Source organism: Larus michahellis, chromosome 4 (genome assembly GCF_964199755.1).
Source record: "Larus michahellis chromosome 4, bLarMic1.1, whole genome shotgun sequence".
NCBI classification, from domain to species: domain Eukaryota; kingdom Metazoa; phylum Chordata; class Aves; order Charadriiformes; family Laridae; genus Larus; species Larus michahellis.
The window spans coordinates 91125652-91141438 of record NC_133899.1 but is presented as its reverse complement, the minus strand read 5'-3'; the positions used below and the strand labels follow the sequence as shown (position 1 = coordinate 91141438).

At 40.4% G+C, this 15787-nt stretch overlaps 1 protein-coding gene across 7 annotated transcripts in view; it reads left to right on the top strand.

Moving 5' to 3' along the window:
- Nucleotides 1–15787, top strand: part of SHANK2 (SH3 and multiple ankyrin repeat domains 2) — a 377060-nt gene that overhangs the window by 323351 nt on the left and 37922 nt on the right. For all 7 annotated transcript variants that reach the window (XM_074586402.1, XM_074586403.1, XM_074586407.1 and 4 more), the window contains 2 exons: nucleotides 10764–10899; nucleotides 13854–13934. In XM_074586402.1, coding sequence (XP_074442503.1) covers nucleotides 10764–10899; nucleotides 13854–13934 — 217 coding nt within the window. The remainder of the gene's footprint in view (nucleotides 1–10763; nucleotides 10900–13853; nucleotides 13935–15787) is intronic.

Genomic DNA, 15787 nt, shown 5'->3' with positions numbered 1-15787 from the left:
TGGCACGCTCCCGAGTTATCAGGACGGGGGCAGGGAAGAGGAGAAAGATTTGGTAGAGAAAGGAGATGAAAACTTAAACTGTGCCCAGACTCTGTGTCTGTGGACCTCTAAGGATTGTTCCCAGGTGCAGAGCTCCTGTCCGATAACTACTCTGAGGGCGCAGGAAGTGAGAACTGGTCAGAGAGCGCTCAGACAACCGCTGCACATCTATTGTTCATCTTTGACATTCCCAGACTGTTAAATATTCAGAGAATATAAGTCACATTCTTTAAAACTGGTTAAAATTAGATATTGGGAAGAAATTCTTTTCTGTGAGAGTGGTGAGCCCCTGGCCCAGGTTGCCCAGAGAAGCTGTGGCTGCCCCATCCCTGGAGGGGTTCAAGGCCAGGTTGGACGGGGCTTGGAGCAACCTGGGCTGGTGGGAGGTGTCCCTGCCCAGGGCAGGGGGGTAGAATGAGATGATCTTTAAGGTTCCTTCCACAATTCTATGAAAATACCAAGTGTAGGTCACAACCTCATACTGCCTTGTATCGATATATACCAGTTAGGTGTAATACTATTCTGAAGATTCCTCACAATCCTGCACAATTCACTTGATTTTTTTTCCTAAGAGAAGTCATGACGTGAAAAACCGCCACCTCTTGCACCTGAAAGCCATTGGACAAATTCATCCTAAGTGTAATTTAATTGATTGCGGTACACTGCAGTTCAATCAACTGCAATAAAGTTAATTGAACCTCTCCTAAGAAATGTGACTTAAACCACATGATTCAAAATAGTAACAGGTCCTGATTAATGGAGACAATTATTTTTAATGGGAATGGGTCCAAGTAATTGAGTGATGTTTAAATGTTCTGTATAAGGTAATCTCATGAGGACAGTTGTTCCTTACTTTCAGGAGCTTTCAGATCAGATACAGGTATGCAAAATGCAAAATTTTAGATTATAATGCTAGTTTAACATGGTTCCACCTTTGAAACCATGGCATGGGTGAGAGATAAACAGCAACCTTCAACTCTGCTGCTTTCTCTCCAGAGTATGCTTTCGACTTTGACCCCGAACTGAACCATTGAGTTCTGTACGGAAACAGCGCTGCTGTTTGTGTAACTTGGCAATGTTTTTAATGGGACAAAATAAGATGTTATTGAGAAACCATTCTGATATATCATCCCACTGCTTATTTTTTCTAGTAAGGCTAGATTATTATTGAACCTCCTTAATTAAAGTAAGCTGGGGATAAGGGAAGTTCCATTACAATATCCGGTTGCGTCTTCTTGTTATGTGGTGTTTGTGTGCATAGAAATGTACGTGGTCACGTGAGCAAAATTCACAACTTGGCCCTTGTGGAAAAAGGTCAGGACTTTTATAGTTTTTAACTAACTTTAGGATCAAATATTTTGTTTGCTGTCCCAAACATTTTCCACTGGCTGTGTGTGAATAACTCTCTCAGAGGCTCAGAAATGTCTGTGTTCCAGGTCAGCAGCTGTGAGGAAGGGAGTAGTGCAGACATTCCCCACTTGCATCTGGTAGGTGACTAGAAGAAAGTAAGTTGTGCGTTTCTTTTGAGAGAGGTCAGGCACTGACAGGGGTGCAATGTAGGTTAGGTGAAATACAGGTGAACATATGACCATCTTTATATGCTAGTATGACCGAACTTAGACACATTTGAAAAAAAAAAACAACCCCAAAAAAACCCCCTTGGAAGGGGGCTTGGAAGTGCTGGACAGCTGGAGAGCTGCTGTGCTGGACAGCTGTGTGGGTTTAGACTCTTTGTCATAATAGGTTATTAAAATGCTTGTTTAGCCAAGACAGGACGTTACGCCCACCTGATCTGTTAGTCGAACGCGTGGGGAGTAGGGGGGGAAATAGCTATTTAGGCTATTGGCTGTTTGGCCCAGGAAAAGAGGATTAATATAAACTAGTGACATCTAGGATGGAAATTAGAAAAAAAAGGTTATTTTCAGAGGATCTGGGCCTAACAGGAATAAGAGGGAAAAGAAATCGAAGGAGTTCCAAGATGGAGCTTGGCTAAATGTAAAGAAACAGATTATGTGATGCAGTTGCCATGACAACAAAGGAGTCTGGAGTTTATGATCTGAGATGCCTCTTCATTCCATCAGAAATAGATGTTCCTAAGTGCAGCTGAAGATTTGCAGTACTGGTGCTACTCAAGGGGATGAAGAGATGCAGGCTAAAACTGTCCTCAACAGCATGGCTCAGCTCTCTCTAGGCAGGGACCAGATTCATGCTGCGGTTCAGGAGACGACATTCTTTGAAGGCAAAGCCTGCTGCCTGGCTGGAGCAGCCCTGCACGTCCCGGGTCTCACCAGGGAGACCAGGCTTCAGCCTGCCCTGCTGCCCTTGCTGGGAGCGAGCACCAGGCAGAACATCTTCCCTTGCCATGGGAGATGCAAGAGAAAAGGCACAATATTCCCCCCATGCAAAGAGGGAGGGATGTGGTGATGGGATGAAATATAAAACCTCAAGACATAGTATCTCCACAGGGTGGTTTCCTTTAGATATCTTATATCTTGTTTGTTTACCCTAATATTTGAGTTTATGCAAAGAAATTTGTGTGGTGGCAATGCTACTTGATACTTTTCTTGTAATTCATAGGTTTTTTTCTGAAAGGCTGAAAAGTATTTTTCTGAAATACTTCCTTATGATATTTCTTCTTTTGAAGAAACCTCACAGAATCACAGAACTGTTGAGGTGGGAAGTCACCTCTGGTGATCACCTTACTCCAGTTCCCTGCTCACTGGCTTCATCTTCTTTATAGCCTTCCGTTCATTAAGGCCACCAATCCAGGCGAATCTATGAGCAAGTGGATTACTATTAAAATTTTACTAATGCGAGATTTCAGCTGGAGTTTCCACGTGCTTGTATCCCTGGTTCTGTGAAGCTTTGTTTTTATTTTCTTTTCAATGGTGCCTTTTGGGTCAACAGAGAGCATGAAGTCTCCAAAGCATCTTTTACACTAAATTAGATTATATGGGATATGGTCAAATACTCATAACAATCAGAGATGTTTGCGGTGGAGGTCAGAATGTAAACTAACTTCCTATTTGTATTAGTAAGTTTTCAGGAATTTTCGAGACTCTTCAAGGCCTGTTTCAGGACCTGTTCAAATAAAAGAATGGCCGAGGCCCAGTGGACGGAAGCCATCTGCTTTTGTCTGTTTAAGCTTCTCTAGTATGATGTGAAAAATTGGATTTACAGATACAAATTCATACATTAATTTCCATTATGGGACTCATTTATATGTAATATTATTACTTCCTATTTTAATCCTAGACACAGATTAAACTCACGTGCCAGTTTCTTGAGAAGATGAATCTTGAAATTGTTTGTGGTTAAATGCATTTTATAAGTACATAAAATATCACATTAATCCCAAACATCTTTTGGATTTGGACCTTTTTTACTTGCCTCCTCATTTTGGATCTCCAAACTCTATCAGCCAGTGTATTCATTTAGTCTTTTCCTGGAATACTCAGGGAAAAGTATGCTGCCAACGTAATCTGTTAAAAATTGCTTTGCACAGAAGCCTTTCTAGGTGGACCATCTACCTTCGTGCCTGTGGATGATGCTGGATTACGACAGAAGGCAAGCACTGGGGAAAGTATTCAGCATTTAGGACGAATTTAGGGGTTTTAACTTAGAGCAAATAATAAGATTTTTGACACTAAATATACTCGTAGAGTGCAAATTTTGGACATGGTCTAAGTTTGTGCTAAATATTGCTCCAGCCCATCACAAGGAGTTGAAGGCCAGGACAACCATAGACACCACGACTGGTTGCTGGTTTTCAGTGAAGGACGGAGTCTTGCGGCTGAGCCCCGGGTTAACGGCAGGTAGAATGAGCTTCCCAAAGATTGTCTGGGTCACTGTGTCTTTCTTTGTCTCGCATTTTAGGCTACAGAATAAGAGTATGTCACAGATGGGACATTCATACGAGTTTGTGACATGCTTAGACAGTGATCTGTGTGCAACTGGGTAGTTACTGGAAATGCAAAAGTATAATTTGAGCCTACAAAACGCCTTGTGTGCTATTTATTTTGCAGGTACAAATTGTAATTGGGTTAGCGTGTGTGAAGTATTTCCAAAAAATGGTGGATTTCTTAAAAGTGTGTAGGCAGGGGTTTGTAAGTGTGTGTAACAGGTTTGGGGGGTTCGTTGTGTTTTCAAGTGGTTGAGTGGATAGGATGAGCTGCTGAGAAGCTTATTTTGACAGAACGTGCATTCACAACTGCAAGGTGAATTTATTCACCACTGCAGCAATGGTCATTCTGAGCAGAATGATTTGGTTTGTCTTCCTAATTACTGTTGAAAATGATTGACTACATTTTCCACTGAGAATGTTTAGATAATGGAAGGATCGGGATGATGCATTTAAGAAATTAAGATTTAATTTATTTTTTTTTTTATTAATAGAACAAACTCTGCAAAGGTCTGTTTCTCTGCTAGTGTTTTTTCTTTTGCACCTTCCTACGGGAAGGCTGCTCTGGTGAATATGTTCCAGCTCATGCATCTGCTATCCTACAATGTGCAGGTTATTTTACTTTATATTTTATTTTATTTTATTTTTTATTTTATTATTTTTGGCCAGGCTCTTGTCAGTGGTGCCCCAGCAACAGGACAAGAGGTAATGGGCCCAAACTTGAACACAGGAAGTTCCATCTCAACACGAGGAGGAACTTCTTTACCCTGAGGGTGGCAGAGCCCTGGCACAGGCTGCCCAGAGAGGTGGGGGAGTCTCCGTCTCTGGAGACATTCCAAACCCACCTGGACGCGTTCCTGTGCCACCTGCTCTGGGTGACCCTGCTCTGGCAGGGGGTTGGAGGGGATGATCTCCAGAGGGCCCTGCCAACCCCTGCCAATCTGTGATTCTGTGATTTTCCAACCCATTGCATAGTTATACATTTCAGAAAAGAAATGCTTCTCTGCAGGCTGTCCCAATATCCATAAAATCTACCCCAGCGTCCCTAGGATACTCATTAACCCTTTCCAAAAAATCTACATTTTTAAATAATAGCATTTGTTCTTTCCTGTCCTGAATCTGCCCATGTAAGTAAACTAAATGCATGTATTTGCACAGTGAAGAGTCTGTTTGCAGTCAAATACTGCCTGGAGGTGTGGTGTGGCAAAAGAATGGGGACCCACCCAATTGTCGCTTCTGTGGGGAATAAGAACTGTGAAGAATAATACACTCCCTCGTTTTCGTTAAGATATGGAAGTACACGTTTATTTTGAGGGTGGAGGGGTAAGTTTAATCTTCAGGAAACAAATTTCAAGGTAATTCTCTCTCTAACCTTGCTTCTAAAGTAAATAGCAGCTGCCCTGTAGGCAGTGTAGTGATCATTTAGTGCTGTGTGAATGTAATTATACACGAAACAACCAATTTACAATTTTCTGTGCCTCTCAGCAGCATCTGTGTGGCTACGCTGACTTGTGTCTTGCTGTAGTCCTCTCTCTTACTGCATCATATTTAAGATCTGGTAGATACAGCTTCTGCCTTCGTCCTGGCATCCTGCCGTTCCAGCGAGAGTCCGTCTCTTGAAATCACCCACCAAATGACTTTACTGCCTTCCATTCATATTCACTGGAAACCACTTGCCACCTTGTCCTAACCTTTTCTAAACTTCTTCCATTTCATAAGCTGTTGTCATTCTCAGTCCCGTGCGCTTGTCTCTGATGTTATCAGGATTATAAGGTTGCCTGAACAGGAACATCTTTTTCTTTGTAAAGTTCAGGAGATATTTATTGATGTCATGGGTATTCATAGATCAGAAAAAAAAATAATAATTGATTACCTGATTGATATTTTGCTCTTGGAGACCACATCATTATTCATTCTTGATAAAGTGTCATGATTTTTGTTAGGTTTTGTGGCATTTAGATGTTGCTATTTATAAATGCTCAGTCAGAGTGGTGAACCTTGATACTAAAGATAGTGACATTTATGACTGTCAGTTGTCTTTGTCACTGGTTTGCTCCATATGTTTGAATCATCTCTGGAGAGAATGGCCATGTTGGAGAGAGAACTCTTCATCATTGGTGTTCAAAGTTCCTTGTGCAGGAGGAACGTTGCTGTTGATCACGGTCTGTGGTTTGGAGCTTTAAGCAGGTGTGAGTCCCGGCTGGGAAGCACATTGAATCCAAGCCCCAAGGTTTTCAGTTCTCCAAGAGGGTGCTGGAGGGAGCAGGGACGTGTCAGCCGTGGTGGCAGTGGTGAGGGGTGCAGAGGAGGCACAGCACACTGCTTTTTTTCTTGGAGAACTGAATGTTTTTATGCTCAAGTATATTGCATTGCTGTAGGGAGCCGTGAAGTGGCAACTGTGTAAATAACTGATTCCACCAGCTGGGAGGAAGGAATGAAACTTCTTAACTATGCGGAGGTGATGGCAAGTATTTTTTGCTGTCACATACGAATATTTAGTGTCTTAAATGTATCCAGAAGTGCCTGGAGTAACCAGCTGCATGTACCGATCATAGCTGCAAACAGGTCCATCCGTACCTCTAAATGCTGACTAAAGCATGAGCGTTGCTTTGTTTGCATTTCGTGTTAGATTTAGCTGCAAGCGAAGCAGTAATGGTGCAGCCGCTGGGGACGAAGGCTGGGTGTCACTGTCCCTCACCTGCTGTCCTTGGTGAGCCTTTCAACGGGTGGTTCACACAGGGTTGTGTTACATGAGGTACCTGTAAAACAGTGGTATAAGCCATGTGGCTGATAACACCTCAAGACATTGAAAGACACTGCATTGCAAACTCCTAGCAAATTATTTTATCTGGAAAAAATGTCTACTGTGAATTTTTCTTATTTCTGTCTCCAGCTTGCTCTTAAGTCATAATTTTCCTGCCTTGTAACATTGTACTGCTCTAAAAAAAAAATTGTGTGCGTTGATTATACAAGGTGGAAAAAGGACTGAGACATATAGTTGAAAAATCTTGATATTCACAAAGGTCTTCTTTCTTTTAAACACTTCAAGAACACTTCATACGTAACCAAAATGTAAGTTCAGTTTGAGATAGCTCAGGCTTCCAGTTTAGGTATTTGTTAAAGACTTTGGGGTCTGTAAGATTGTATTATTTCCTAAATTATTTCTCAGATTCTTTTAAAGCGCTCAAAGTAACTTCCATCCCACTGCCCAGTTTTAACCAAATTGTAATAAAGTATGAATTTCAAGAATATAAAGTTCTGAGGCTTTTCCTGAGAATCGGGAATAGATAGATGAGAGTTACTGAAATTGTTGGTGGTCCCAAGGGAGAGTTTTGTTTGCATTTGGCTTCTTGGATGACCACTTGCCGTTGATGTAGCATGGAACCAGCCAGATCACATTATTTTTTTCTATTATCTATTTTCACCTTTTTATGAAGGACATGGGAAAGAAAGCTCTGTGAAGGAAAGTCTTGTGGAAGAGTCAAAGGAATAAAAGAACTTAAGGTTTTGCAGGGAAAGATCACAGAAAACACACTGAAAGACTGGGTTGAAAAAGAAGAGAGAGACACAGATTTGTGCCTGCAAATGAGCTTTGCTGGTTTGACTGTTTATAGAATCATAGAATCACAGAATCATAGAATGTGTTGGGTTGGAAGGGACCTTTAAAGGCCATCTGGTCCAACCCCACTGCAGTAGCAGGGACATCTTTAACCAGATCAGGTTGCTCAGAGCCTCCTCCAGCCTGGCCTTGAATGTCTCCAGGGATGGGGCCTCCACCACCTCTCTGGGCAACCTGGGCCAGTGTCTCACCACCCTCATTGTAAAGAACTTCTTCCTAATGTCTAATCTAAACCCGCCCTGCTCTAGTTTAAACCATTGCCCCTCGTCCTATCGCTGCATGCCCTTGCAAACAGCCCCTCCCCAGCTTCCTTGTAGGCCCCCTTTAGGGACTGGAAGGGGCTGGAAGGTCTCCCCGGAGCCTTCTCTTCTCCAGGCTGAACCCCCTCCAGCTCTCTCAGCCTGTCCTCCCAGCAGAGGGGCTCCAGCCCTCAGATCATCTCTGTGGCCCTGCGCTGGACCCGCTCCAGCAGGTCCATGTCCTTCTGGTGCTGACAGTTCCAGAGCTGGACACAGTACTCCAGAACATCTTCTAAACACTTTTCCACTAAAAGCAAAAATATTTTTTTAATGTTTCAAAGAATGCGATCGCATTTAATACCAAGTGCACATGCAATTATTAAATGAATTGGCATAGGTGAAATAGATATCTATTTTACTGATTATGAAAATTTACCTTCTTCAGCTTGTTTACAAAGCCTGGATGAGATGCAGTAGTCATCTCCCCGCTGCCAAAGCTTGAAGTGGATGCAGAGAGACAGTCTCATCAAATTATTCACACCTGAAAAAGTTTTGCTGAATAATATCAGACTAAAACTATCAAGCAAACCTGCTGGAACTCATACTGTTTAATGACTATTTCTACAGTCATTTGGCTTATACATAAAATATTGAAGAAGGTTAAAAGAAATAGAGAATCTGTCACTGAAATCCTAGTTCCCTATAAGCTGCAGACAGTTCGGATGTTCTTGCTTTGTAATCATGCTGCAGTTTTCCCCACTGAGGTGCTGAAGATGAGGTGCTGCTCTGCTGATTTCATGGTTCTTTCGTTATCGAGTATTTCTGTACACTCTTTCAGTTAAATAATCTTCTAGATCTCCTATCAATATTTTTATTTTTGCAATATAAATCTTTTTGGTACCAGCTTTTGTAACTGTGCCTTTTAAACAAAGCTGCTATAAACAGTCATTTACAGGTTCTGTTTCTGAGACAGCTTTAAAAAATATGTCGTATATATTTGCTCTTGCTCTAAATGTTAAATCTCATTGCACATAACGATGCGAACAGATGGTATGCTGCATAAGCTGTTTATCATTTTACACATTTATCACTTTACACTAGTGAAGTGTACATGTGTTTCATTAATATTAACTTCTGATTTATTTGGAGGTCTCTGTTTTTTGACAGCATTAAGGGATATATTGTAATCCGTACTGGCTTCCAACCTGAAAAAGTAATTCCAGTAAAGACAGAGTAGAAGATGCATTCGGTAGTTTAATTGCAGGAGTTTTTTCAGTGTGGAAGAGAATTACCTGGTTGAGGTTTTAATACTGGAAGGAATTTGGAAGTAAATGGATAACTCCATTTGCTAAAATGTTTTAGACAGGTTAAATTTAGAGGCCGTCGGTCCAGCTAAATAAATACCGTATCTTGGAATTCAATACCAGATGCTAAGAAGGTGTAAAATAAAACAGCAACAGCCCTATTCCAATCAATATTCTTTTACATCCTCCACCTACAGAATGAGAGAACTTCATATTTGCCTGCTCAACAGGTCTGGATGTTCAGCATGTGTTACACCTACCTCACTGTATATGAAGCTAAAAAAGTATCTCAAAAAGCATCTCAAGCTTGCAGACATAGCACGGGGATCATACTTTGAGACTTTTGACTGCAGCAGTGTATTAAAAATATCGTTTACCAAGATGTTATTTCATCATAATGCATTTTGTCTCAGCGAAAGCCTGAAAAAAGGCAAGATTTCCCTTTGATACCCTGGGTGAAAAAACTATTTCGGTTGGAGTGGATCTGGTTGTGCTTGTTGTTCTGCTAAATGGCAATAATATTTAATGAGAGATTTTGCACTAAACTGTAAATTCTTTAGAGTGCGAGATGCCCAGCCTGTCAGAATAAATAGAGGAGGCTAAAAACACTTACTTTGAAAATGACTGTTCATTTTGGAAGGCACCGAGTGATCTCAGTGAAATATAACTGAGTCAGTTGAATTTTGGATAGAGATCAACTTCCCAGCATGTATTCTGGCAGCGTCTCTTCTTCCCTGATTCCGTTCCTCAAGATCTTTTATGTTCAAATAGCACATGCAGCACTTAGAAGCTGCCATCAGTCAGATTTCAGGTAACTCTCGGTGACTTCTTGTAGATTGAATGAATAAATAAACTACTTTTATCCATGCTTATTTACAGTTTTTATGCCTATGCTTTCTTCTGTTGTCTACTGATATTATGGAAAGACATATACAGCAAAAATGATGAGGTAGCACTAGGAAGTACCCAGAGAGTAGACATTTTAGAGTTTAATGTTGCAGTGCAGTTTAAAGTTTAATTGGCATGACCATAAATAGCTTCATAGAGTTAACTCATCTTTTTCCACAAAGACTCTTTTGGACTCCTGTGACGTTGCCTTTGCTCCCAGGACATTAGATCCTTCCAGAAACTTGCAGAAGGAAAATGCTGGGAAATGAGGAGAGCGTGTAGAATAAAAGAACGTCTCTTGAACATGAGAGTTTACTTCAGGAGTGAAACCCTTTGTTCCTGAATGAGCCGAAAAGAAAAGCTTTTTAGTATCTCATTGGTTATGTTAGCATAAAACGCGTATAAACGTTTGTGGATAATACAGTCAGGAAAAATGATTATCATTTAAGAAAATGTTAGTGTATGAAATGCAGAATTGTAGCACACTAATTATTGGAAATAAAATCTGTAAAGGGAAAGATTTGCTTGAACTCATTAACTCTTTCTTTTTTTTTTTAAACTGGTTTTATAAGGAAATTAGTTGCATATTTCATGAAGAGCTAGCTTTGTTTTCCTGTTACCGTGTCAGCTATACGCTGTTTCTTAAATATGTATTTTTATTAAAAGACAGTAATTAGAAGTTCTGTATCTTCCTGTTCTTTCCACCTTCTGTTTTTAAAACTGAAAGAAGTTTTCTGCCTTTTCATCTAAATGACTGTTTTCTTTCTTTGCAGGTTAATAATGAGAATGTAGTGAAAGTTGGCCACAGGCAGGTGGTGAACATGATTCGACAAGGGGGCAATCACCTAGTTCTTAAGGTTGTCACAGTAACCAGGAATCTTGATCCAGATGACACAGCTAGAAAGAAAGGTATATTTTTCTCTTTTTCTAATGGAGTCCATTTAGTCTTGCTCCACTGAAAACTGAGTATGGATGTGAAATTACTGTTTTATAAATTCTGCTTTCTAGATTTCACTTTCAAAATTTGAAATACCCTTCTGTTATTTAATTTCGAGTAATCTCGTTCTGTTGACTTCTGCACTGATGTGTGACAAAAAGGGTAATATTCTCTTGCCGTGCTTGCTTTGACATTTCATCTTCATGGATCTTTATACATTTATATGTTTGAAGATCTTGTAGTTGAATTTCTTGCAGTAGTGAGAGAGAAGAAGCACAAAGAACAAATTATCTTTTATTAATTAATTCCAAACATACTTGAAATGAGGTTAGTTTGACTTTTCTTGAAATCATTGAGAACTTACAATTTTACAAAACACATATTTTGGGAAGGACCTCTGTAAGAATAAGAAAAGCAAGCAACATGTTTAGATTGAAGTTCTAAGGTTGGAAAAAAAGTACATTTTAATGGGAAAATTCCTCTAGATGAATTCAAAGTTGAGGGGTTGTTCCAGCCGGGGAAGACCCCTCTTCCTCCCATAAATAGAAAACACATAGAGCTGCTTTTTCTGCCACTTGGCTGCTCGCAAGAGAGCAGCTACTCCAAGAAAAGTTAGTACAGCATCACGTGCCACAGATACTTCGGCAAAGAATTGTCTGGGTACAAACTGGACAGGGTATTTTTCAGCCTAGGGTTGGGGTTTTTTATATTAATTTTAATGGAGATTATGGGTTAACTTCTATCATAAGATTGGGCTACTCCCTTAAGAATGTCAATATGTTTCCCACCCACCCATCCAAAAAAACACCACCAAAACTTCAACCAACAAAAAAGACTGGAAAAAAAAAAAAAAAAAAAAGGTTTTTGCTCTATTTCCTTCACCTTAGATACCCCTGAGTTTGCTCAGGTAACAGCTACTCTGGGAAGTCGTTAGACCCTCATAATTACCATTCAATGGAAGAGACTGCTGCTGCTAGCGTTCAATACAGAGGAATCGCATTTTTGAAAATCCCTGTTCATGAATTGTCGCTCACAGCCGCCTGGCTCTTCAATGCAAGAGCGGGGCTAGGAGCTGGCGCCTGAGGGCTACCTCTCTGTCCACGAATAAAACTTTGTGTCTACGCTGTGAGTGTTCTTGACATGTACTGCTTATTAAAAAAAAATCAAAAATAAAGCACCTTGGGGGGAAAATTGCTGTATTAAAGTAAACCGTGTCCAAACATGGTCCTGCATTATTTTCAGCTTGATAGAGTTACTATTCACACATTTTAAACAAACCTTTCACCTCTGCCTTTTGGGATGTGTCGTGTTGGCCTTAAATAAAAATGCTGTTGTACGCAACCCAAAGGGAAGTTGCTTCTATAAAAGCAAACCCAGTTCTTTGTCATCTTTCCAGAGCCTTCTATCAATAAGGTGTCATTTGACAAAAACATGAACTTTCGAATCTTGTCCCTTTTTAATGCAAGTTGGTGGCCTTTCTTGCTACCTGACAATTGCTGTTGTACCTTAGGAATTGTGTGGAAGGATTTTCTTGCCATCAGTCTCCTTTACGGTGAGGCCAGTGTCAGGTACCCAGCCTCATTTAACGGTCCAGGATTTTATGCAGTTTCCCTCGCAGATTTGTTGTCACTTCTGGTGTTGGGCAAGGGCAGACCTCAGAGTTAATCTGTGCAGTCCTTCTGCAGCCTCAGAGCTGGCACTGAACCTGAGCGATATTTTTGCTTTCTCCTGACACCCTGTCATTCAAACCTCTGTAAGATGATGGAGCTTAACAGGGAAAGGATGACGCTGACATAGTAGATATAGGTGGTATGGGAAGAATGGTGTCTACTGGAGAGGGACTTTTTACAAGGGCATGTAGGGATAGGATGAGGGGTAATGTCTTCAAACTGGGAGGAGGTAGGTTTAGATTAGATACTTGGAAGAAATTTTTCACTCTGATGGTGGTGGGACGCTGGCCCAGGTTGCCCAGAGGTGCTGTGGCTGCCCCATCCCTGGAGGGGTTCAAGGCCAGGTTGGACGGGGCTTGGAGCAACCTGGGCTGGTGGGAGGTGTCCCTGCCCAGGGCAGGGGGGTGGAACTGGATGAGCTTTAAGGTCCCTTCCAACCCAAACCAGTCTGTGATTCCGTGATTCTATACTACTTGCCTCCATCATTCTTTCTCGCCCTCAAACTGCTTTGCCACCTTTTGTCAAAATGGTGTAGCCCGATATATAATATTGACCAAAACAAAATCTTTAATTTTTCCTGGTGTCCCAGAGCCATTTTTGTTTACTGGAAATCAACTTTCCTGCCAACCTTGGTGTAATCTTTTCTGATGTTATGCTCCTTTCTGACCGCCGGAAACACGGGTTATCAGGAGACTAAAACACCTGCTACATTTCAGTTTCTGTGCTAGATGATTGCCTTGATGTTTTCCGATCTGATTTATTCTGAGGATCGCCTGTTTTCCCTAGTCTTGCCATAACTATTAAGATAAATTTGAATCGTCTTTCTTGTATTTCTCAGATGTAAGTTTCTTCAAAGATGAAATTATTCTGGCAGAGACTGGCTGGTCTGCAGGAGATTTTTAGCTGTGTACATTTCTTAGAAGGAGGGACACAACTGCTGCGAGGCACTTTCTCTAGAAAGTCTTTTTCCTGGTGAAAAATAGAAGTGCACAGTTATTTAGCTTTAAATGTTTCTATGTATCCTGTTACATAAAAGCTTGCTGATGTGTCAAGCAACCTACGCTAAAAGTAGACAGGGTATAGAAATTCAGTACATGAAAAGCATCTCAGGGGTTTTTCCTCGGCATGTATGTATTTATTATTACCTTATTTAATGTAGCATATTCTTTTAAATAAATATGAAATTGTGTAGGTGAATGTAGTGTTTTAGAGATGCGTATTTACTTACACTGTGTATCCTTCTGTTTAACGCAAAGCCCCACCACCTCCTAAGCGAGCTCCAACCACTGCACTGACCTTGCGGTCTAAGTCAATGACCTCAGAGCTTGAAGAGCTTGGTAAGAAAGTGTTTTTTGACAAGCATGCTGACATAATAGAAATGTTAAATATATATATATATCTCTATGTTAAATTGACTAAAAGGATCTGCACTGTGTACAGTATATAGAACAGAAAAGGTTTTAAGAATGCTGCATCTTTGGAGACTTCAAATATGCATGATTTGCATGAATAATTTTTATTTAAACTTGTGCCTTTACTGCTACGCAAGAGAATGTTGATACATTTTATGCATCATCGAAGTTTGGCACATCTACTAAAAAGTAATGCCGTATCATATTTTGTTAGCTTTGCTTTCTAAATTTTCAGTTCATCTAATGTTGTTTTATTTTAAATTTCTGTGGCCTCTCATTAGTGGATAAAGGTAAGCTGCCAGAAGCTGTTGTTAAAAAGCTGAGAGTGTTAAAGCAGCTTCAACTTCAACTTGTTTTCGTTAGACTCTGATCTGAAAAAGTGCATATTATGATATCACTTTGACTTCTGTGCATGATATAAAGTTAATTCTTCTCACTATTGGTAATAAAAAAGTATTGAGCGTTCAGTCTTTTATTTGCTAATTTTAAGAAACGTGATGGTAGATTCCTCTGCTTGATCATCCACATTCCAGATATGCATAATTCTTTGGGAATTTTGGTGTATTTCCTAGAAGTGAGGAAGGTAATAGTTCTTTTCTTCCTGGTCTTAATCTGGTAGGTCGTTAAAAAGTAGAATTTCTGCAGCTAGACTAATAAACATCTTACGGATGGACCATATATACCAAGAGAAGAGCCCAGTGTATATTTATATACGGCTATTACACTAGAACAGTGTGTTGAGCAAGTGATAATTGGGTATAAAAACAAACCACATCCCTCATAGCAGACTAATAGAGTCTATCCTATAATAAAACCATTTTCCATGTAATCCTACATTGATTTGAACACATTTTATAATCGTATTTTTTTTTCTGGCATGGACTCATATGAGGGCCAACTGGAAGGAATCAAAGCCTTGTGGCCACTTTTTTTTCCCTGGAAGTCAATGTTTTCTGGGACAGATGGACTCCATCCGTCCTTTAGCGATCAAGTCACATAGCTTCAGTGGGAGTTCTTACCAACAAAGGGATGCTGAAGTGGTTACTGTCTTCTCTATGGTATAACAACCAAATGAAGACCAAAAGGAAGCAGCCTAATTATATAGCTCTAACAGGTCTCAGAAAATTTGACTTTTCCGTGCCAGGAAGTTTAGGAGTCTGACTAAAGGTTTCAGCAGTTTGTGAACGCTCCATAATTTTTCTTCCAGGATTAAAACGTAAAATAGTATTTCTGGAGCCACTTTTTGGTTTGGGGTGTTTTGCTTTGTTTTCCTTTCGTGGAGTGCTAAGAGATTGTAAAACTTGTCTGGCTTATCAACAGACTTTCCCAAGGGGACAGATATACTTAGGCACCATTTTTCCCCCTTCACTATCCCCTGCAAGTCAAACTGAGGATATTCTATTTCTCTTACTTTTCAAGCTTACATAGTAGATACTGTTCTTAAAGCAGAGAGCAGCAGCACTCTTATCCAGGGGAAAGTAGCTTATTAATAGTAAAGTCACCTCTGCAATGAAGACATCATATTTTAGCTTTCTCACCCCCTATTCAGGTTATAGTACTTGATCTGCTGTTTGTTCTCATCGGCTGGCAGAAACCACTGCAACTCTTGTGACTAGCAGCCATGGGACATACTCGAATCTTTAAGCACGTTTCCCATCTCTATCCAGATGGGGCAAATATTACAGTGGCAAGACTTTGCTGTTCGGAAGAATAGTCCTGATGCGTGTTCCAGAAGTGTATGTCCCCTAATAAAGCTGTAGGAATACTAGAGCATGGTA